Source organism: Microcebus murinus, chromosome 16 (assembly GCF_040939455.1).
Source record: "Microcebus murinus isolate Inina chromosome 16, M.murinus_Inina_mat1.0, whole genome shotgun sequence".
NCBI lineage: Eukaryota > Metazoa > Chordata > Mammalia > Primates > Cheirogaleidae > Microcebus > Microcebus murinus.
This window is the reverse complement of record NC_134119.1, coordinates 42950777-42968860: the sequence shown is the minus strand read 5'-3', so window position 1 is coordinate 42968860 and position 18084 is coordinate 42950777. Positions and strand designations below refer to the sequence as shown.

The window sequence follows — 18084 nt, the reverse complement described above, 5'->3', positions numbered from 1 at the left end:
TCCTATTAGAATATCAACATCATTTTTCACAGATCTAGAAAACAATAATTCTATGCTTCATATAGAACCAGAGAAGACCCTGTATAGTAAAAGCAATCTTAAGCAAAAATAACAAATTGGGAGGCATCAATTTACCAGACTTCAAACTATACTACAAGGCTATAGAAACTAAAACAGCATCCATAGACCAATGGAACAGAACTGAGAACCCAGATATAAAACCATCCTCATATAGCCATCTAATCATTGACAAAGCAGACAAAAACATACACTGGGGAAAAGAATCCTTATTCAGTAAATGGCGCTAGGAAAATTGGATAGCCACATGTAGAAGACTGAAGCAGGATCTGCACCTCTCACCCGTCACAAAAATCAACTCACGGTGGATAACAGACTTAAACCTAAGGTGTGAAATTATAAGAATTCTAGAAGAAAATATTGAAAAAACTCTTATAGACATTGGCCTAGGCAAAGAATTTATGAAGAAGACCCCAAAGGCAATCACAGCAACAACAAAAATAAATAAATGTGACCTGATCAAATTGAAAAGCTTCTGCACATCCAAGGAATCTATCACGAGAGCAAACAGACAACCCACAGAATGGGAGACAATATTCACATACTACACAACTGAAAAAGGGCTGGTAACTGGAAGATATGTAGAACTCAGAAAAATCAGAAAGAAAAAATCAAACAACCCCATTAAAAAGCGGGCAAAGGACATGAACAGAAACTTTTCAAGAGAAGACAGACTAATGGCCAGGAAACATAAGAAAAAAAATGCTCAACATCTCTAATCGTAGGGGAAATGCAAATCAAAACCACAATGCGATATCACTCAAATCCAGTGGGAACAGCTTTTATTGAAAAGTCCCCAAACAATAAATGTTGGTGTGGATGCAGAGATAAAAATACTGATACACTGCTGGTGGGACTGCAAACTAGTACAACCTCTGTCGAAAGTAATATGAAGATACCACAAAGAGGTACAAGTAGAACTACTGTTTGATCCAGCAATCTCATTACTGGGCATCTACTCAAAGGAAAAAAAAAGACATTTTATAAAAAGACATCTGCACTCAAATGTTCATAGTAGCACAATTCACAATTGCAAAGATGTGGAAACAACCCAAGTGCCCATCAATATATAAGTGGATTAACAGAATGTGGTATATGTATACCATGGAGTACTACTCAGACTCAAAAAACAATGGTGATTTAGCACCTTTTGTATTATAATGGATAGAATTGGAGCCCATTCTTCTAAGTGAAGTATCACAAGAATGAAAAAACAAGCACCACATGTACTCACCATCAAATTGGTATTAACTGATCAACATTTGTGTGTACCTACAGTAGTAACATTCATTGGGTGTCGGGCAGGTGGGGGGCGAGGAGGGGACGGGTATATTCACACCCAATGGGTGCAGTGCTAATGGGAATGGACACACTTAAAGCTCTGACTTGGGCTGGGCAAAGGCAATGTATGTAACCTAAACATTTGTTCCTGGTAACATGCATGAAATTAAAAAAAAAAAAGAATAAAAAAAAACATAGGTTCAAGAAAGTGGTTGCTGAAAGTGTAGGTGGGATGAACTGAGGGGTAAGTGACTAAAGGGGGAACACCGTGTTGGCTTTGCCTGAGGGAGGCGCTGTGGCTGACGGTTGTGTGCCAGCCAGTGTGTGCAGGGAGTGGCTGGGGTTCCGTGGGCACAGAGCAGCCTGACAGCTGTACAGACAGAGTGAGGCAGCCCCAGCACATGGAGGGCCCAGGACATATGTTCTTTTATAGCATACTTTTAATAAGCCAGAAAACTTCAATTATTTAAAGAGGAATTTAATCCATGTATTTCTACCACTCAGGTGCTTTATGACTCATGGAGTCCTTGCAGATGTTTAGAAGGAGGTAATACATTACAGGGGCTTCTTTCACATAATTGGGATGCCATATACACTGCTTTTAAGTTTCTACGTGCATACGGAAGAAAGAGAGTGGGGAGACTGAGGATTTTCCCTGGACATCAATTTTATGCAAAAAGATCTGGTCACTATCTTCTTTCCAGCCAAGCGTATAAGAAATGACCAATTTTTGCACTTGATGTGACAGGTGACCCAGGTAAAGAGTGGGCTGCCCTGCTTTGAAACCACAAGTGGTAACTGATGATTAGAACACTCTGGGCGGATTTTCAATAAAGGATAAGGGAACGTAACCATGGCAGTTTTCATGCAAGGCCAGTCTTTGTTGCCCTTTTTAGGGAATAAATTATTCATTACTAAGATTACAGGTATGACACAGGCAGCAGGGTCCAAGGAGAGCACCAGGAAAAAGACAACTGTGTGAAAGCTCCTAAAATTGGAGTTGAGAAGAAGGAGTCCAATTCTCTCACTGCTGCCAGGCAGCAGCCTTTGAAACAGAATGTGAGATAAGAAAGAAAAAGAAAAAACAAAAACAAACAAACAAACAGAATGTGCAAGGGTGCTTCTAAGAGGAAGGAGGGGCTTCCGTGTCAACAGCCTAGGTGGGGAGAAAGAGAGGGAAAGTGATGATGTAAACTAGGGCCTGGGCAGTGGTCAAGTCCTCTCTTCAGACTGAAAGGCACTAAGACTTGGGCTCAAAATGCTGGCAAGAACGCACAGGTGATCTTTTTGCTTTTTGACAGACACTGCTTGAAGGAATTATATAAATGAACACGCAGGCAATTTTGATAGTGATCAGCTAAATAAGGCTTTCAAAATTTAAAATTTCAACTATAATAATGCACCCAGATTCAGAAGGTTCTTCAATTTATGTTAATCAGGGGGGCAAAGATGCTGGTTTCAGCATCCTTGTTCCTGAAGACAGTAAATAAGAGTTTCAGGAGTTAGAAAAGTCACTAATAATGAAAAGTAAAATGACTTTATAGGAAAGAAAAACTAAATTGATTTCCCTATTAAGTTCATGAAATAAAATACAGTGTTATTTTTTTTAGTCATAGACTTACCCTAAAAGTAAATCTTTCAGGGTACAACTTTTTTAAAAAAGGATTTTTAGTAGATGCCAAAAAGGCATTTTGTTTTTTTGAACTGAATGCTTTGCTTTTAATGACCTAGAAAGTGTGCTTTGCTGCCATTTCATGATCATGCTGTATACTCTACAGAGGAAGGATTCTCCAAGGAGAAAATCATGACTTGGAAGGAAGGGAGGAATTCCTGATGTGGTGGTCTGCCCATGAAAGCAGATCTCGAGAGTATAAGAAATGAATTCAGGATTCATGCACACAGATATTAACATGAATTTTTCCCCATAGTTATTATGTTTTTAAGGCCAGAGAAAATAAGAATTATATATATATATATTTTATAGTCTGTATATTTTTAATTGTTTCTATGCATATTTACCAATTCTGTTTTGTTTTAATGAAGAAATTATATTTCCTTTTTCCACTCAGAATAGACACATAGTGGCTATATATGACCTCATTCATCCTCTGAAGAGGCCTGTGAGACAGGTTTTGTTATTTTCTCCAGAAAACTGAGCACAGAGAGGTTAAAAAATGAGCTCAAGTTCACACAGCAAGTAGGTAGGCCAGCAGGACTCGGATCCTGTGAGTCTAGTTTCAGAACCAGGGCTCACACCCCTGCACCAGGCTTGCAGGTGGACACGGATCATGTTACTAAAAATATACCTACATTGGCATTTTATCTGGATAAACATCTTAGGCAAATAACTATTACAGATAATGAAATAATTTTAAATTGACATCATAGAATATTAATAAATTATGAAATAAACATTCACTTAAAAACATGTCATGCCCACGAATAGACCAGATAATGCTCTTTTTATTTTTAAAAGTCAAAAAGCCTATGATTTCTATGCCCCAAATCTGACCTGTCCCATTTTGCTCTGCCAAATAAAAAGGGAAGAATATATTAGATATAACATAACAAAGGCTTTGTTCAGTGATGCATGCTCTGGAATTTTAATGTTATACTTTTCCTACAAACATGCTTTTAATAAGGCAGTAAACTGTATTTAGCTAAAGATGAAAATAATTGATCCATTTCAAGCCATTAAGGCAGTTTTATTTATTTATTTTTTTTACTTTACTTTCATCCTACTTTTCATTTTCATGGAAAGTACAGAGGTAATAGCAGATGAATTTCAATTAGTTTCAATTAGTGCCATAAACTGTTATAATGTATCAGGTTGCTGAGTTCTATGAGAAACCCTCAGTGGAACACTGCTCTTTTCCTTTGCAGTTGAAAGCTGCATTTGAGCCTGTGATGTCAGCTCTTCTCCATGGCACCTGAGCGGTTCTAATAGTTTAGGGTAATTTACCTCTATAAACCTATCCAACTCTAGAGCCCACAAAATGAAGTCCTTCTGGCTAGACTAATTCCATCACAGAATCACTGTGTTCTCCTTTGGAAGCAGAGAACGGTGAGATAAAACAGTGACTGGGGAGGGGCTGCACTTTGGGGTGCTGTCTGTGTGTATTTGCAATGCACAGAAATTCAGAGGAGAGCCAACCTCTTTCTGGGAACATCCATTCTTCCTGCTGTCCACCATCCATTGCCTTCTAGAACAATCTCTCTCTCTATCATTCTCAGGGAACAAGCCCCTCCATTTATGTCCCTGTGCTTCAGTAAAGTCAGGCCTGGTGTTTCCCAGGACTCAGGGTGTGGTTCCTGGGTGGACACGCCCCCCAGTCACAGCCAGTGAGACACAGTGAGAGCTCTTCTCAGGCTCCTGTGCGAGGGGCACTGTCCTCTGCTCCCTTGCCCCAACTCGCTCTCAGAACTATTTAGGGAAGGGGAAATTGGTCCTGAGGGAGTAAAAGTAAGCTACTATGAAAAAGTGTCCACATTTTTTGTGTTATTAGGATGACATGAAATGTCCAGCAACGGCAATGGATAGCACAATCCAATCTTTCAAATGAGCAGGAATGCAGTCCTATCCCTTGTTTTTCATGATGGGCCAGACTTCTAGTTTCTGGCTTCAAATACCATCATCCCATAACTGACTTGGAAATAAGCTAGACATAGCTGTGGTAGCAGGACCACCATATGGAGCAGGACTGACCGCTTCCAGCCATCACCTGCTTCCTGGCCTTAACTGGGTGACTGCCATCCTGGGTGACTCATTCTCACGAGGTCACTTTCTCTCTGCTGGCACGGGTAACTACAGATGGAAGAGTCACCTTCCTAAAGTGCTGTTTGTGCATAGCATCACCCACCCCCTGGTCACCCCCATCCCTGGAGCCCCATTCCCTGAAAAATGACCAGTTACACTTGGATATGGCAGGACACCTGAGGTCTGCCACGGTGTCTGTCCCACCTGCTCCTGTACCCTCATCTCCTGTGCTGCCCTTCATAGACTCTGCCCAGCCGGAATTGTCGGCTCAGAGTCTTCTGGACACAACCCAAACTCCCTCCGCCTCTCTCTCTGTTTGCTTATCCTCCCCACCTTTAAGGCTGAGCTCAAGGCCTCCTTTCTCAGGGAAGCCTTCTCCAAACTTCACAGCCCCCGGGGCTCCCTTGAAGTCCACAGTGCCTCTGCAACCGATTGGCACCTGGTGTATATGGATCCCTACTCTCTGCATAGAGACCGACACCCTCGACTTCACCATTACCATGACGGCAGGGGCTGACACTTGCACTCTGAGGAAACTTCAGTGTGTGGCAGTAATTCCATCATACGTAGTATTAGTAATGCTAACAGCGGCCTATATTTATAGAACTCTTTCTGTGTACGGGAGACTGTCCTGAGTATGGCATGTATTATGCTATACTATTATAGTATCTCATTTAATCCTCATAGCAGCCTGTATAAGGAAGATAGTACCCCAGAATCTGAGACACAAATGGGTGAAGTAACTTGTCCCAGAAAATGGTGAACCTGAGATTTGAACCCAGGCCACCTGACTCCAGAAGGTGAGCTAGACTGCCTTGACAAATGTTGGTTACTCATGATGAAGACCTTAGCTCATCTTATTTAGCCAGCATGTTATTACTTTCATTAAAAGCAAAGGAATTTTTGTTTTAATTTATTTTTTTCAGCATATTACAGGGGTACAAATGTTAAGGTTACATATATTGCCCTTGCTTCCCCTCCCCTCTCGAGTCAGAGCTTCAAGCGTGTCCATCCCCCAGCTAGTGTGCATCGCACTCGTTATGTATGTATATACCCATCCCCTCCTCCCCATCTGCCCAACACCTGATAAATGTTATTACTATATGTCCACTTAGGTGTTAATCAGTTAATACCAATTTACTGGTGAGTACACGTGGTGCTTATTTTTCCATTCTCGGGATACTTCACTTAGTAGAATGAGTTCCAGCTCTATTCAGGAAAATACAAGAGGTGCTATATCACCGTTGTTAGCAAAGGATTTTTTAAGAATGCTACCAATTTTACTCAAGGGTTCTCCTGTCTTCTTCTCTCCTGGCCATCAATTTCCACGTTATGTTGAATGGAAAAAGTATGGATAAGGCTCACTATGTGCGGGGAAGGCGAAGAGTTACATTCTCCACTGTCTTCACTTACATTCACTAACACATTTATTGGGCATCCACTATATGCCAGACACTGTGCTGGATGCAATTGGCATTGAGATAAAGAAGAGCCATAATTCCCAAAGAAATGGTTTGGAGCTTCAGCGAAGTGTGATATGCTAGATGTCTCAGAAACGATGCAACAACTATTTTCTTCTTGAACTGCCATTCTCGAAGGACCACTAGGTTTTCTGCAGTATTAGAAGGGATTTGAAAGCCCAGCAATAAAAGTGAAGTATCACACTCAAAGTCTCAGTTAAGAAATAGAGGTCATCAAGGTGCCTCAAATAATTTGGCATGATGTTATTTCTACCTGGATCTGCCCTACCTGCTAAACATACTGCAGCCTGCCAGGAAAGCCGAGGGTGTATTTAGGATGCTTTACTTGGAGACCTTGGTAGGTATAATTCCATCTACTGTTGATTCTTGGCTCTTAAGTGTAGATGGGCTTTCTGCAGGCAATTGGTGACTATTCTAGACCCACTCTGTTCTGGAATTTGGACTGTGATCCAGTGATGCTGCCAGAATAACAACTACAAGAGTAAGATCCGAATGGGAATAAAGTCATGTTTGAACAGGACTCAAATTATGGGAAAGCTACTAAGAGAAAGTTTGCTTAAGGTAAGAGGTTAATATTTTTCTTCCTTTTTTTGTTTTTTCTTACTTGACAAGTCATTTGAAAAGGGCCTCTACACAGAGTTACATCAACTTGGATGGGTCAGGTTTCTCAGATGGATCTCAGAGCCTGGTCCCAGCATCTGAGTGTTAAGAGCACCTACCTGGGAGGTGCCCTGGGGAGTCATTGAGCACCAGACCTGGGGAAAGTCACCTACATTTAAGACAAGAAGCTAACTTCCATATGCTGTTCTGTGGACAAAAGCAGACACTCAGAATGGCTTTATGCAGTGGCTGATGGGAGACATTTCTTAAATCTTGGAAAAACACTCCCCTTTAAGTGGGCACCAGAGCACTGCCATCTCTGACCACTAGTCAAGTCAGCAGAATAGTGCTGACCCTCTTCCCCAATCCGAGAACGAAGAGAACAATGGATGAGAAGGCACCTGAAGGAGACCATGGTGCATCTTTCTTTGGGATCTCTAAATTCTCTGCCATCAACATTCAACCTTGAGAGCTTGCCTTGCCACTTTCAAAGCCCCTTTTCTTGGTCAAATGCTCTGTAGTCCTAACATCCAAAATAGCCAAAGGTTCAACGTTAAATCATTGCACGCTAACAGGATTGGGTGCAGCCCTAAGACATGCTATGTATTTTGTTTTGAACCACTGGCTTTTGTGCTTTCAGGGAGCTTAAGTTACATTTTGAGATATGGACTTGATGAAGTAGTAATTATTTGTCACAGATTCTATGGATAAAAGCAGAATTCTACAAATTACAACTCATCATCCATTTTTGCAAATAAGTTTTACTGGAACACAGCCATGCCCATCTGCTTATGTGCTGTCTGGAGCTGCTTTCTTGCTACAGTGGCAGAGTTGAATAGTAGTGACAGAGACTGTATGACCTACAAAGTCTAAAGCATTTACTATCTGGCATTTCACAGTAAAAGCTTGCTGACTCCTGGATTAGAAAGTTCTTTAAGGCTCTATAGGTCTTGGGACAGTGATGAAAGAATGACTAAAATGTTGAAATAGATTGAAACACATATAGATACAAACCCGAAAATAATACCAAGTTATGATGTGAATATGAAGATATTTTGCAACAGGTTTTAAATCTGCATTGCTGGTATATATATCTACATATCCCATCTCTATCCAAAGGTTCCAGACCCATTTGGTTTTATGGATGATTCCTGTCTAACCTTTGAGTTACTTTGTATTTCAGATCCCCAAAGAATAGGAAAGCTTCTCAAAATGCTGACATTAGCATACCCTTGGTTCCAAAAGCTTAACAAAGAAAGCATGAAAGAGAAAACTACAGATAAATCTCATTTATGAATTTAGAGGCAAACGGCCTATGAAATATCAGCAAATTAAATCCAGCAATGCATTGAATGCCATTTGATATCTACCTAAAAAGTTTTAATGTAGTAAATTAGTAACTTTTTGATGTAGTAAAATGTAGTAGCTTGGCAAAAAGTTAATTAATACCTAAATGGTCCACCAAAAATCAGAAGAAAATATATTTAATTTTGATGTATTATGTTAACAAATATAATTAAATTTTATTTAAATATATATATTACATAAATTAACACTTGTAATTTCACACAGTGAGGCCCACTTTCTGGGCACTTAGTGATCTTTACCTCCCTGGACTGAAGTGAAGGCCTAGGTTAGAGTCCCAGCTCCAACCACAGGTGGGTGTGTAACTCGATCAGCTCACTGACCCTCCCTGGGCTTTAGGGAAAATGGAGAGGCTGCACCACATCATCTCCAAACCCTGACTTTCAGGTTTCAGTTACAGACATATAGGAAGCTAGGCCCTATTCTGGTTGTTTTACTAGCTGAAAAATTTCAACAATATCCAAGCAATAGAGAGGAAGATGCTTGAGAAAGCACTTTTGAGTGGCAGAGGCATTTGCACAAATGTTTTACTTTCTCATTTCAATTCAAAAAACGGCATGCAACTTGAATCTGTGTATTTGTGGGAAGGACCCGTACAGGCAACACCAGGAAAGAGAACAATGGATTGTGAACAGAAGAAAAAGCCCTTCCGATACATGCCTTTCTTTTTCTTCCTAGGTCTTTTCAGCTTCACAAAAGGAGACATATTTTCCATATAATTGCTAAACATGTTTGCTTATTAAATTATTCTTTAATTAGTTAATGATTTTAGCCATGCTTTGCTCTTCAGATATTCATTTTGTGTAATAAAATAATTATAGATAATTAAACTATCTCAAGCCTTTTTCTTTCCCCCAGCAAACATGCTGGGTATCCAAAAATGACAACAAGTTGTAAATTAATCTGGAAAACAAAGCATGACAGATGAATGATTTGGTTGGAATTAATTAGGCACTAATTATATACTGGAACTAGATGAAGAATGAGACTCATTATAAAGATAAAACGCTCTTCTGAAAAGATGCACAGTTACTCACATCCTTACCTTCTGTGGTGATGGACTTCTTCCTTATCCAAGCCAGTGCTCTATAGCAGTCCTCTTCTTCATTGAGGGTGAAGTGATTGCAAGGAACTTTCCCAGTGTACCGCTGCTTACTGCTGTTTTGAACCTCTCTGTTCGTCGGGTGCTGATTAATATCAGCCCCTATAGGGCACGGGACCTGGGGTATGTTAGAGACATGCTTATTTCAGTGGTAATAGGTGAAACACCAATGCAGTTAAAAAAAAAAACAAAACAGAAAACAAAACAAAAACAAAAAAACCGAGACATAGCAATATCCAATACAGGTATGTCTTTTTCTGTTTCCAGATATAATCCATCAGGTGTGTTTAATCAAGGGGGGAAAACAGGCAGAATGACCACCTAGAGACGGTTCGGAGTCGCCCTGGTTATCTAATGCTGTGCAACAAATTATTTCAAAACTCAGTGGTGAAAAACAGCCATTTATTAGGTTCCCAGATTCTTTGGGTCAGTAATTCAGACAGGCGAGGTGGGGGACAGGTTGGCTCTGCTCCACAATGTCGGGGGCCTTAGCTGGGAAGGCTCAAAGGCTGGGGGTGACTGGGTGGCTAGGGGATGGAATCATCTGGAGATAATTAAGCTATCCTAATCCGTTTCCTTTCCCCCAGAAAACATGCTGGGTATCCCAAAACGACAAGTTGTCATTATTTGTCTGGTCGTTGGTGCTGGCTGTGTGCTGGATCTTAGCTGGGGTTGTTGGCCAGGACACACACATGAGACCCTGCCGTCTGGCTTGGGCTTCACCATAGCATGGTGGCTGGGATACAAGGGCAAGCGTCGTGACTGAGATAGAAGCAGTACGGAGAGCTCCATGTTCTTTTCTAACCTAGTCTTGGAGATCAAGCAGTGTCTCTTTCACCGTTTTCTGTTCTTGGAAATCAAATGGCTGGAGCCACAGCAGCTATCTTGAGATGCAGAGGATGGAAACCACATTGGAAGGAAACCAGATGGAAAGGGCCTGAGTTCCTGGTAACACTACGGAGCCACCTTACTGGACCTGAGTTGCTTTTCTCCAGATATTTTTAGCAAGAGAAAGAAATATACTTCTTTTCCTTTCTAAACTGCTTATTTGATTCTACCTATAAACAGTAAGTTCTCGAATCTCTGTTGTAAAGACTTTCAAAAGCTATTAAGTGTAATCCCTGTACTATATCAATGAAAGAGAGAACGAGGAAAGGGAAAGAGGGAGAGGAGAGAGGAACAGAGACAGTGGTTCAGAACTCATTCTCTGCCTTTAGGGGTGAGGAACCTGCAGCCTTCTAGGTCCTTAATTACAGCCTTTTGACTGAATCCAAATTTTACAAAACAAACCCTTTTATTAAAAAGGATGCAGCAGAAAAAGATGAAGCTTTTCTTGCCTCCTTTGGTGCTTAAAAAAGAACAATGCTGAAATCAGAAGGCCACAGGTTCTCCAATTCCTTGCTGACTGACCTTGAACAAATTACCATCACTGCACCTTCATTCCCTCATTTATAAATTGGGGATGAAAATAGCATGGACCTCAGAGTCACAGTGAGGGTTCCATCAGTTAACATCTGTCTGTCTGTCTCTCGGCAAACATCCTACCCCAGTGAGGTGCTTCTCCCATCCTGCTGAGGGCTCCCATGACACACCACGCTCCTGTCTCCGGGAACTGGCCACTCCCTTTTGCAGTAGACTTTCAAACTATTAGAAAGTTGTTTCTTGGATGAATAAGCACTGTATTCTCATCGTTTCTGGGGTCTGTCCTATAGGCTTCCCAGGCTGTGACGTACAAGTCTAACTCATTTTCTATGTGAAAACCCTGCAAGTGTTTGAGGACTGGTTGGCATCCTGTACACCCTGAATCTTCACTCCTCTGGTCAAACATCTGGAGTGACTTTGAGTCTCTGGCTGTACTTCAGCTTGTTCTATCCCTTTTAAAATGAGACTCGAGATACTTCACTTAGTAGAATGGGGAAAAACAAGCACCACATGTACTCACCAGCAAATTGGTATTAATGGATCAACACCTCAATGGACATAGAGGAATAACATTTATCGGGCAGGTGGGAGGGGGGGAGGAGGGGATGGGTATATACAAACACAGTGAGTGAGATGTACAACATTTGGGGGATGGTCACACTTGAGGCTCTGACTCGAGGGGGGAGGGGAGGCATGGGCAATAAACGTAACCTTAACACTTGTATCCCCATAATATGCTAAAAATAAAATAAAATAAAATAAATTATAATAATAATAAATCATTGCTACATAAAAAATGAGACTCAAAGAAACCAATGTCATATTATAAGTGCATTTCTGTTTTTGCGACCATATCCCTTTGACACAATCATGTTCAGCAGGTAACAGTTTCATGTCTACGTGGTCATCATGAATTTTATCCTTTGTCAGTATGAATGGTTTTTGCTTCCACTTCCACTTGTTGAGTGTTTATATTGCTGCTGCTTCTCATAGCTGTGTGAATTTGCCTGAAAAATTCACTTTTTGTAAATTTTAACCATCTTTTTGTCATTCAAATTTTGCTGCCATTTTGATTGAGAATTTCTCTTGCATTTTGAATTTATTGCAAAAACAGAGTTTTAGTCTTGTAACAAGGTAGTTTGAAACTATGTCATTCCCTTTTATAACTGTTGTACTTTTCTCCTTGTATCATTCTAGTTTAGACCTTCACTTTTAACCACTGTGGCTTTGTTTTCCCTCCTTTTTATCTTCTCCACAGGATTCTATAACCTTATTTCTTCTATATATGAGAGTCAAGACTGAAATATTACCTTTGGATTTCCCTATTTAAGATGATGCATATTCCTCCCTTGCCACCTCTCTATTTTCAACAACTTCTTGGTCTTTATTAGGTTAATTTAGATTGAATCATTATTTTCTATTTTGCATTTACTCACAGATTTGCAAAAATTATTTAGATTACATTCTTAAATTGTGTTGCTTGCCGCTTGTCCTTGTCTACTATTGTGAAGATCTAAATTTCCTTTTATGTCTTAGTTATTTTGAATACCAATTGAAGCAAAAAACATAGAAGATAATTTTTCTGACGCCTTGTGCATATCTTTAAATATGAGAGAATTAAGTGGGCATATAAGTATGGAATCACCAATTTCCCTCAAAATTCTGTGTGGTTGGTTTCATTTTCTTTTGCCATTTAATGCTTGACAAAATATTTGACACCTGTCTTACTTTTGTTTGTTTTTCAGGGGAAGGGTTGGTAATTTGTTATTTTTCTTTTGAAGTTCATTTTCCCCCCATCATCATCATTCTCAGGGAACCATGAGAATGGTTCAAAATTTTGTCAGAATGTGACGAATTGAGAAAATTTTTTCTTTTAATCTGCCTGGAATGTGGTTAGGTGGACAATATGCTTTTCAGGTAAGGAAAGTTTTCTTCTAAAATATCTTTAATTATCATCTCTATTCCATTTCTTGAGGTCTCTTCTTCAGGAAAACCAATTATCTATATATTGTCTCCATGTCTATCATATCCAGTTATCTCTTGTACCAAGTGTACCTCTTTGTCCTTTGCCTCTGCCCACCCAGGGGAGCTTTGTAGGTTGTCTTCAGCATCACTAACTGTACAGCAGCAGTTCTATCTCTGGTGGGGATTCAATTTCAATTCTTTCTTATTCTCCCATCTCCCTTTTCATCTAATCCTGTGGCCCTTTCAGCTTAGCCTCTGCTCTTCTGAAGGCTTCAGCTCCCATTTCAGAGGCTGAGTGATAAAATTGTACTGAGGATGATAAATAGTTTCCTACAATGTTTGTGTGTGTGTGTGCATGTGCATGTGCATGTGTGAATCCTGAATTTCTGAATATTTTCAAAAGTATGTTCTTTCTGTGATTTTTCCAGATGTTCCCTCTCTCTTATTGTGTTATCTTTTGGGTCTAGTTGTCTCTTGCTGTTCAATAAACTCACACCAAAAATTAGTTACTTAAACAACAACCATTTTATTAACTTTTCATGATTTTCTTGCTCAGAAATCGGGTAGGGTTTGGATGGGCAACTCTTTTATTCTGTGTGTTATGGAGAGAAGTCACTTCAGCGATATTCAGCTGGTGGATGGACTGGCCTGGAGTATCCGAGATGGCTTCACTCACATGTCTGGTGCCCTGCAGGGATGGCTGGAAGGCTGGGTTTTGCTGGGACTGGCAGGCAGAGAACCCACCTCTGGCATCTCCAGCATGGTGATCCCAGGGTATTAGAAGTTTTTATGTGGTACCTCAGGGCTCCAGGAGCAACTGTTTTTACAAACAAGGAGGATCTTTGTGACTTGGCCTCGGAAGTCACACCATGTCACGTCCTTTGCACTTTGTTGGTTAAGGCAGTCACAAGCCCGCCCAGATTCAACAGAGGAGACACAGACTCTACCTCTTGGATGGAAGAAGCATCAAAGACTTTGCAACCGTGTTTTAAAGCAGCCACTTTTCGTTGACCTCATGCTGTCATTTCCCCCTTTAATCATCTTCAAATTGAGATGTCTTCACACTAGTTGCTGTCAAATGACATTGGGGACTGTCTTTCTCAGGTCTGTTACTGGAAGGCACACTGGTGTAGACAGTTCTCTCTCCTAACCCCTGTTTGTAGCAGCCTCTCGCCAGGGGCTGCACTGTTCTGGATGCCACGCTGTTATTTACCCAGTCTAAGATAAAATTAACCTCTTTGGAGACTGCACATATTGCTGACCCATATCAAGGTTACCATAACTAAAGTCCCCAGCTCTTTCTCTCACTTGGTTGAAGGTACTTGCCCCACCTACTGGCTACTCGTGAGCACCACTTCTTTGAACAGTTTCATGCCACAGTTTTCTAACAATCAATGCCAAACTCATGTGACTCTGAGTTGACAAATTTTTGTTCTTCTTCTTTTTGAGGTTACCCAAATCCAGGCGTTGGGCAGGCATCTCTCTGTCTTTCCATAACTGTCCACAAGTCATAGAGAGCAGCTCTTTGATCTCATTTGTAAGCTATCTCAGAGTATTTTTTCAAAACCAGCATGTGTTTTCCAATTTTAAAAAATCAAAGTTGATAGGAGGGAGTTAAAGGGTTCTGAAAGTGAGCCTCCTAAATCTTCATCTTCCCAAATGGAGGGGTCATAGCTAATGCCTGAAGTTGACAGATCAAGAAAAAAACTTCTATAAACATACTAACTGTATTTGGAGTTATGGGGGTAACCATGGAAGAACTAAAACCAGAAATGCTTCAAACTGGTTGCCTCTGGAAAGAGGGCTTGGAAGTAAGAGAGGGTTGGGAGAGAGGCTGGCCCCCCTCAAGCTCAGCCCTGAGGTACAATGTAATGTTTTACTTTGTGCATGGATGTTCTGATAAGAAAAATAAGTGATATGCATTTGGATATCAAAAATACTGCATAATATTTTGGAGTGAGGCATGACATTTAAAAGGTCTGATTAGAGGTTAAGGTTTGTAATTATATTTTATAACAGGTTATCTTCTTGCTTTGGGTTTAAGCTTTATTCTCATCACTTTAATTTGTTTTTTTTAAAAAATCACAAAATTGGGACAAAACCATGAGATTGCTGAAGAGCAGGAAATAAGAGAAAAAAAAAAATATCTAGAAGATCCCCAGGGAATACAGCTGCCCTTTCTGCCTCATTCTATGTACTTTGATTTTTATGTCCTTCTGGAAAAATTAAATTGGAACTCCCTTTATCACTTCTTCATTTCATTTTTTCCATTGTAAAAAGGGCAAGAGCTTAATGTGCCACAGACTAAAGCTGCAGGGGCAGCTGGACACACATGGGCAGATGCTCAAGTCTCTGGACAGCTGGCCGGGTCTTCCACTCACAGTTTCCAAAGTACCCAGTTTTGGGCAGCAGCTGGAACCCGGGCGGGCAGGTGATGGGGAGACCAACTGAAAAGGTGCATGGTGTTTTCTTCTGCCTTAATGTTTTAAAAAGAGGAGTAAATATCAAAACGAAGTATTCCTCCAGTTAATTTTTATCCCTTAACCAGAAAAAAAATCCTCTTCTGTTCTTTGAGAATTAGACTTCTCAAAATAAATAAATAAATAAAAATTAATTAAAAAAATACAGAAGAAAGAAAGGAAAGGAATTATTCAGAGGTTGATCCCAACTACTCTGAGTGTGGTCCGTTCACTGGCAGCATCGGCCTCACCTGGGAGCTTGTCCAAAATGTAGCATCTCAGGCTCCCAGCCCTGGCCCCCCGCCCTGCAACCTGCATTTTAACAAGATGCACAGGGGAATTCACGTGCACAGCACAGTGTGGGAAGTGCTGCTGTAAGGTACAGATGAGGGATTCTAGGTTGAGCAAGTTTGAGCTGGTGGTTCTCAGCCTTAGAAGCATCTGGGAGCTTAGAAAAAATACCTGGCTGGGTCCCACCACAGAATAATGAAAACAATCTCTGAGGGGGGGGGCCTCGGCATAGGTGTGTGTTCAAAGCACCCAAGGTGATCTCAACGTGCAGCCAAAGCAGAAAACATTGATTAAGTGATGCTCAGAGTTGCTGAGCGCCTTCTGTGGCGCCTGGACTAAGATGCCGCCTCCTCCAGGTGCTGCCTCTTGCGGCCTTGGCGACGTCAAGGAACCCGTGTACACAGGCCTGCATCGAATCCACAACCATTCGCAAGATGGCCTGGCTCAGACCCCATGCCTGAGTTACAGAGTAAGTCTCACTTCTACCATATTTTTGTAACTACAGGAAATGCTCACGTGCATTGTAAACTGGGAAGATTAAGATCTGCTGCCCTAAGACACTGAACAGCTTCCGTTGTATCCACAGTGATGCTTTGTTCAAAGGTGGCAGGAGAGCTTAATAAAATGGAAAGGGAGGACACTGGGAAACCGATCAATCCGATTTCCTAGCTTTATAACCGAGAGACAAAATAAAATAAGGGTTGACAGAAGGTGCGCATGTTTGAAATACTTTCGCGTGAGCCCATTGTCACAGCCAAATGTTAGCCTCTTGAAGCATAAATTTATTCACCACAAATGCACGCCTGGTTGTGTCTGGATTCTGCTAGGCTGAGCAGTAAGTGTTAGACTTTTGGACAACAGCTTAAAGAATGACATTTCTCTAACTTGCTGTGATTTTTATCCTTGAGCAGAATGTTTTTCTTGGAATGGGTTTCTGGGAGGGCTTGCGGACACAATTCTGGTCATGTGTGCAGGCCCTGAAGGGCGCTCTTATGAATTTAGCTCGGCAGCTGTCCAGACAAGAAGGGATGCTCTTTACCCAGAGAGCGTGTGCCCCAGTAAACACATGAATGACTCTCATGGAGGTCTCCAAACACATGCCGTTTGCACTTCACGTGCCCAGCCTTACCTGGTACTGCTGCCCGGTACAGAGGATGAGGTGGTCGTAGAGCACGATTTCTCCCTTGGAAAGCACGATGTGCTTGGCTGCCCGGTCTATGCCAGTCATTCTACCAACCACAACACTAACCCAGGAGCACAGTGACATCAATGCATAATCTTTATCATTAAAACAGTGGCTGCAAAGAGAGAAGCTCCGTAAGTGACATTTGAGCAGCTGACAGCGGGCATTAATTAGACATCTGGTGAGCTGGTTCAAGTCCCCCAGTGGGCCGAGCCTGTGCTCTTGCTGTGAGTTTACCAGGACCGACACTGGGAGATTGTTCGTTATGAAACACTTAGTCACAAATTGACATCTCCCCATTAAAGCTAAATTGTTCCACCTGGCTTAGGCCAGCCCACGACAGGGAGGGAGGGAGGCTGTGTGTGTGAGTGTGTGTGTGTGTGTGTGTGTGTGTGTGTGTGTGTGAAATCAGTAATATTATGCTCTTTCCTCTGCTTCTGTTTCATGGAGATTGTACGTTTTCTTTAGCTGTCGAACTGTCATATTGATCACAGACTCAAAGGGAATAAGGAAGAAGGAAGTGACATTGTTGAGAATTCCCAAAGACAGGGGTCAGAGTCCTTGAATATGGAGAACCCTTCCTATTTGCCGCTACTTTTCAATAAAGGACTCATTCTTAGAACTAATGTATGGCTTCATGCCAAAACAACAAAACACATTTTATTTAACGAAGATGTCAATTAGGGAATTATGTTTGCAGCAAGTATGCTCCCTGGAGACTTTTGGGATTCACCCTACAGGGCAAAGGTGATTTACAGGGAACTGGTACTTCTGTGAACAGCAAGTTCTTTCCTGCTGTGGCTTCAAGGCGCTGGAGGCTGCCTGGGCTTTCATTTTCTGGGTTCTGTGGGAGTCTGAGCACTCTACGAAAATGTGGTAAGAGTGGGCTTTTTGTGGTTTTAGGTTTATTTAAAAATTTTTGTGAGGGTTGTTTCTAGAATTTTCTGAAAGGTTTGACCTTTTAATGATTCTGTTCTGAAGCCTGAGAGTCTAAGGCAATAGGACAATAAGCGTTGCACTGAAGTTTAGGCTGCATGATTCTTTTCTTCTTTTTAAAAACATTTTTAAACATTACTTTTTTTATTTTTAGAGATGGGATC

The 18084-nt window shown here is 41.1% G+C and overlaps 1 protein-coding gene across 1 annotated transcript in view; it reads right to left on the bottom strand.

Annotated features, from left to right (window-relative positions):
- CFAP61 (cilia and flagella associated protein 61) overlaps nt 1-18084 on the bottom strand; it is a 263247-nt gene that overhangs the window by 88893 nt on the left and 156270 nt on the right. The window contains exons 20-21 of the mRNA XM_012757361.2: nt 16931-17099; nt 9608-9782 (exon numbers count right to left, since the gene is read on the bottom strand). Coding sequence (XP_012612815.2) covers nt 9608-9782; nt 16931-17099 — 344 coding nt within the window. The remainder of the gene's footprint in view (nt 1-9607; nt 9783-16930; nt 17100-18084) is intronic.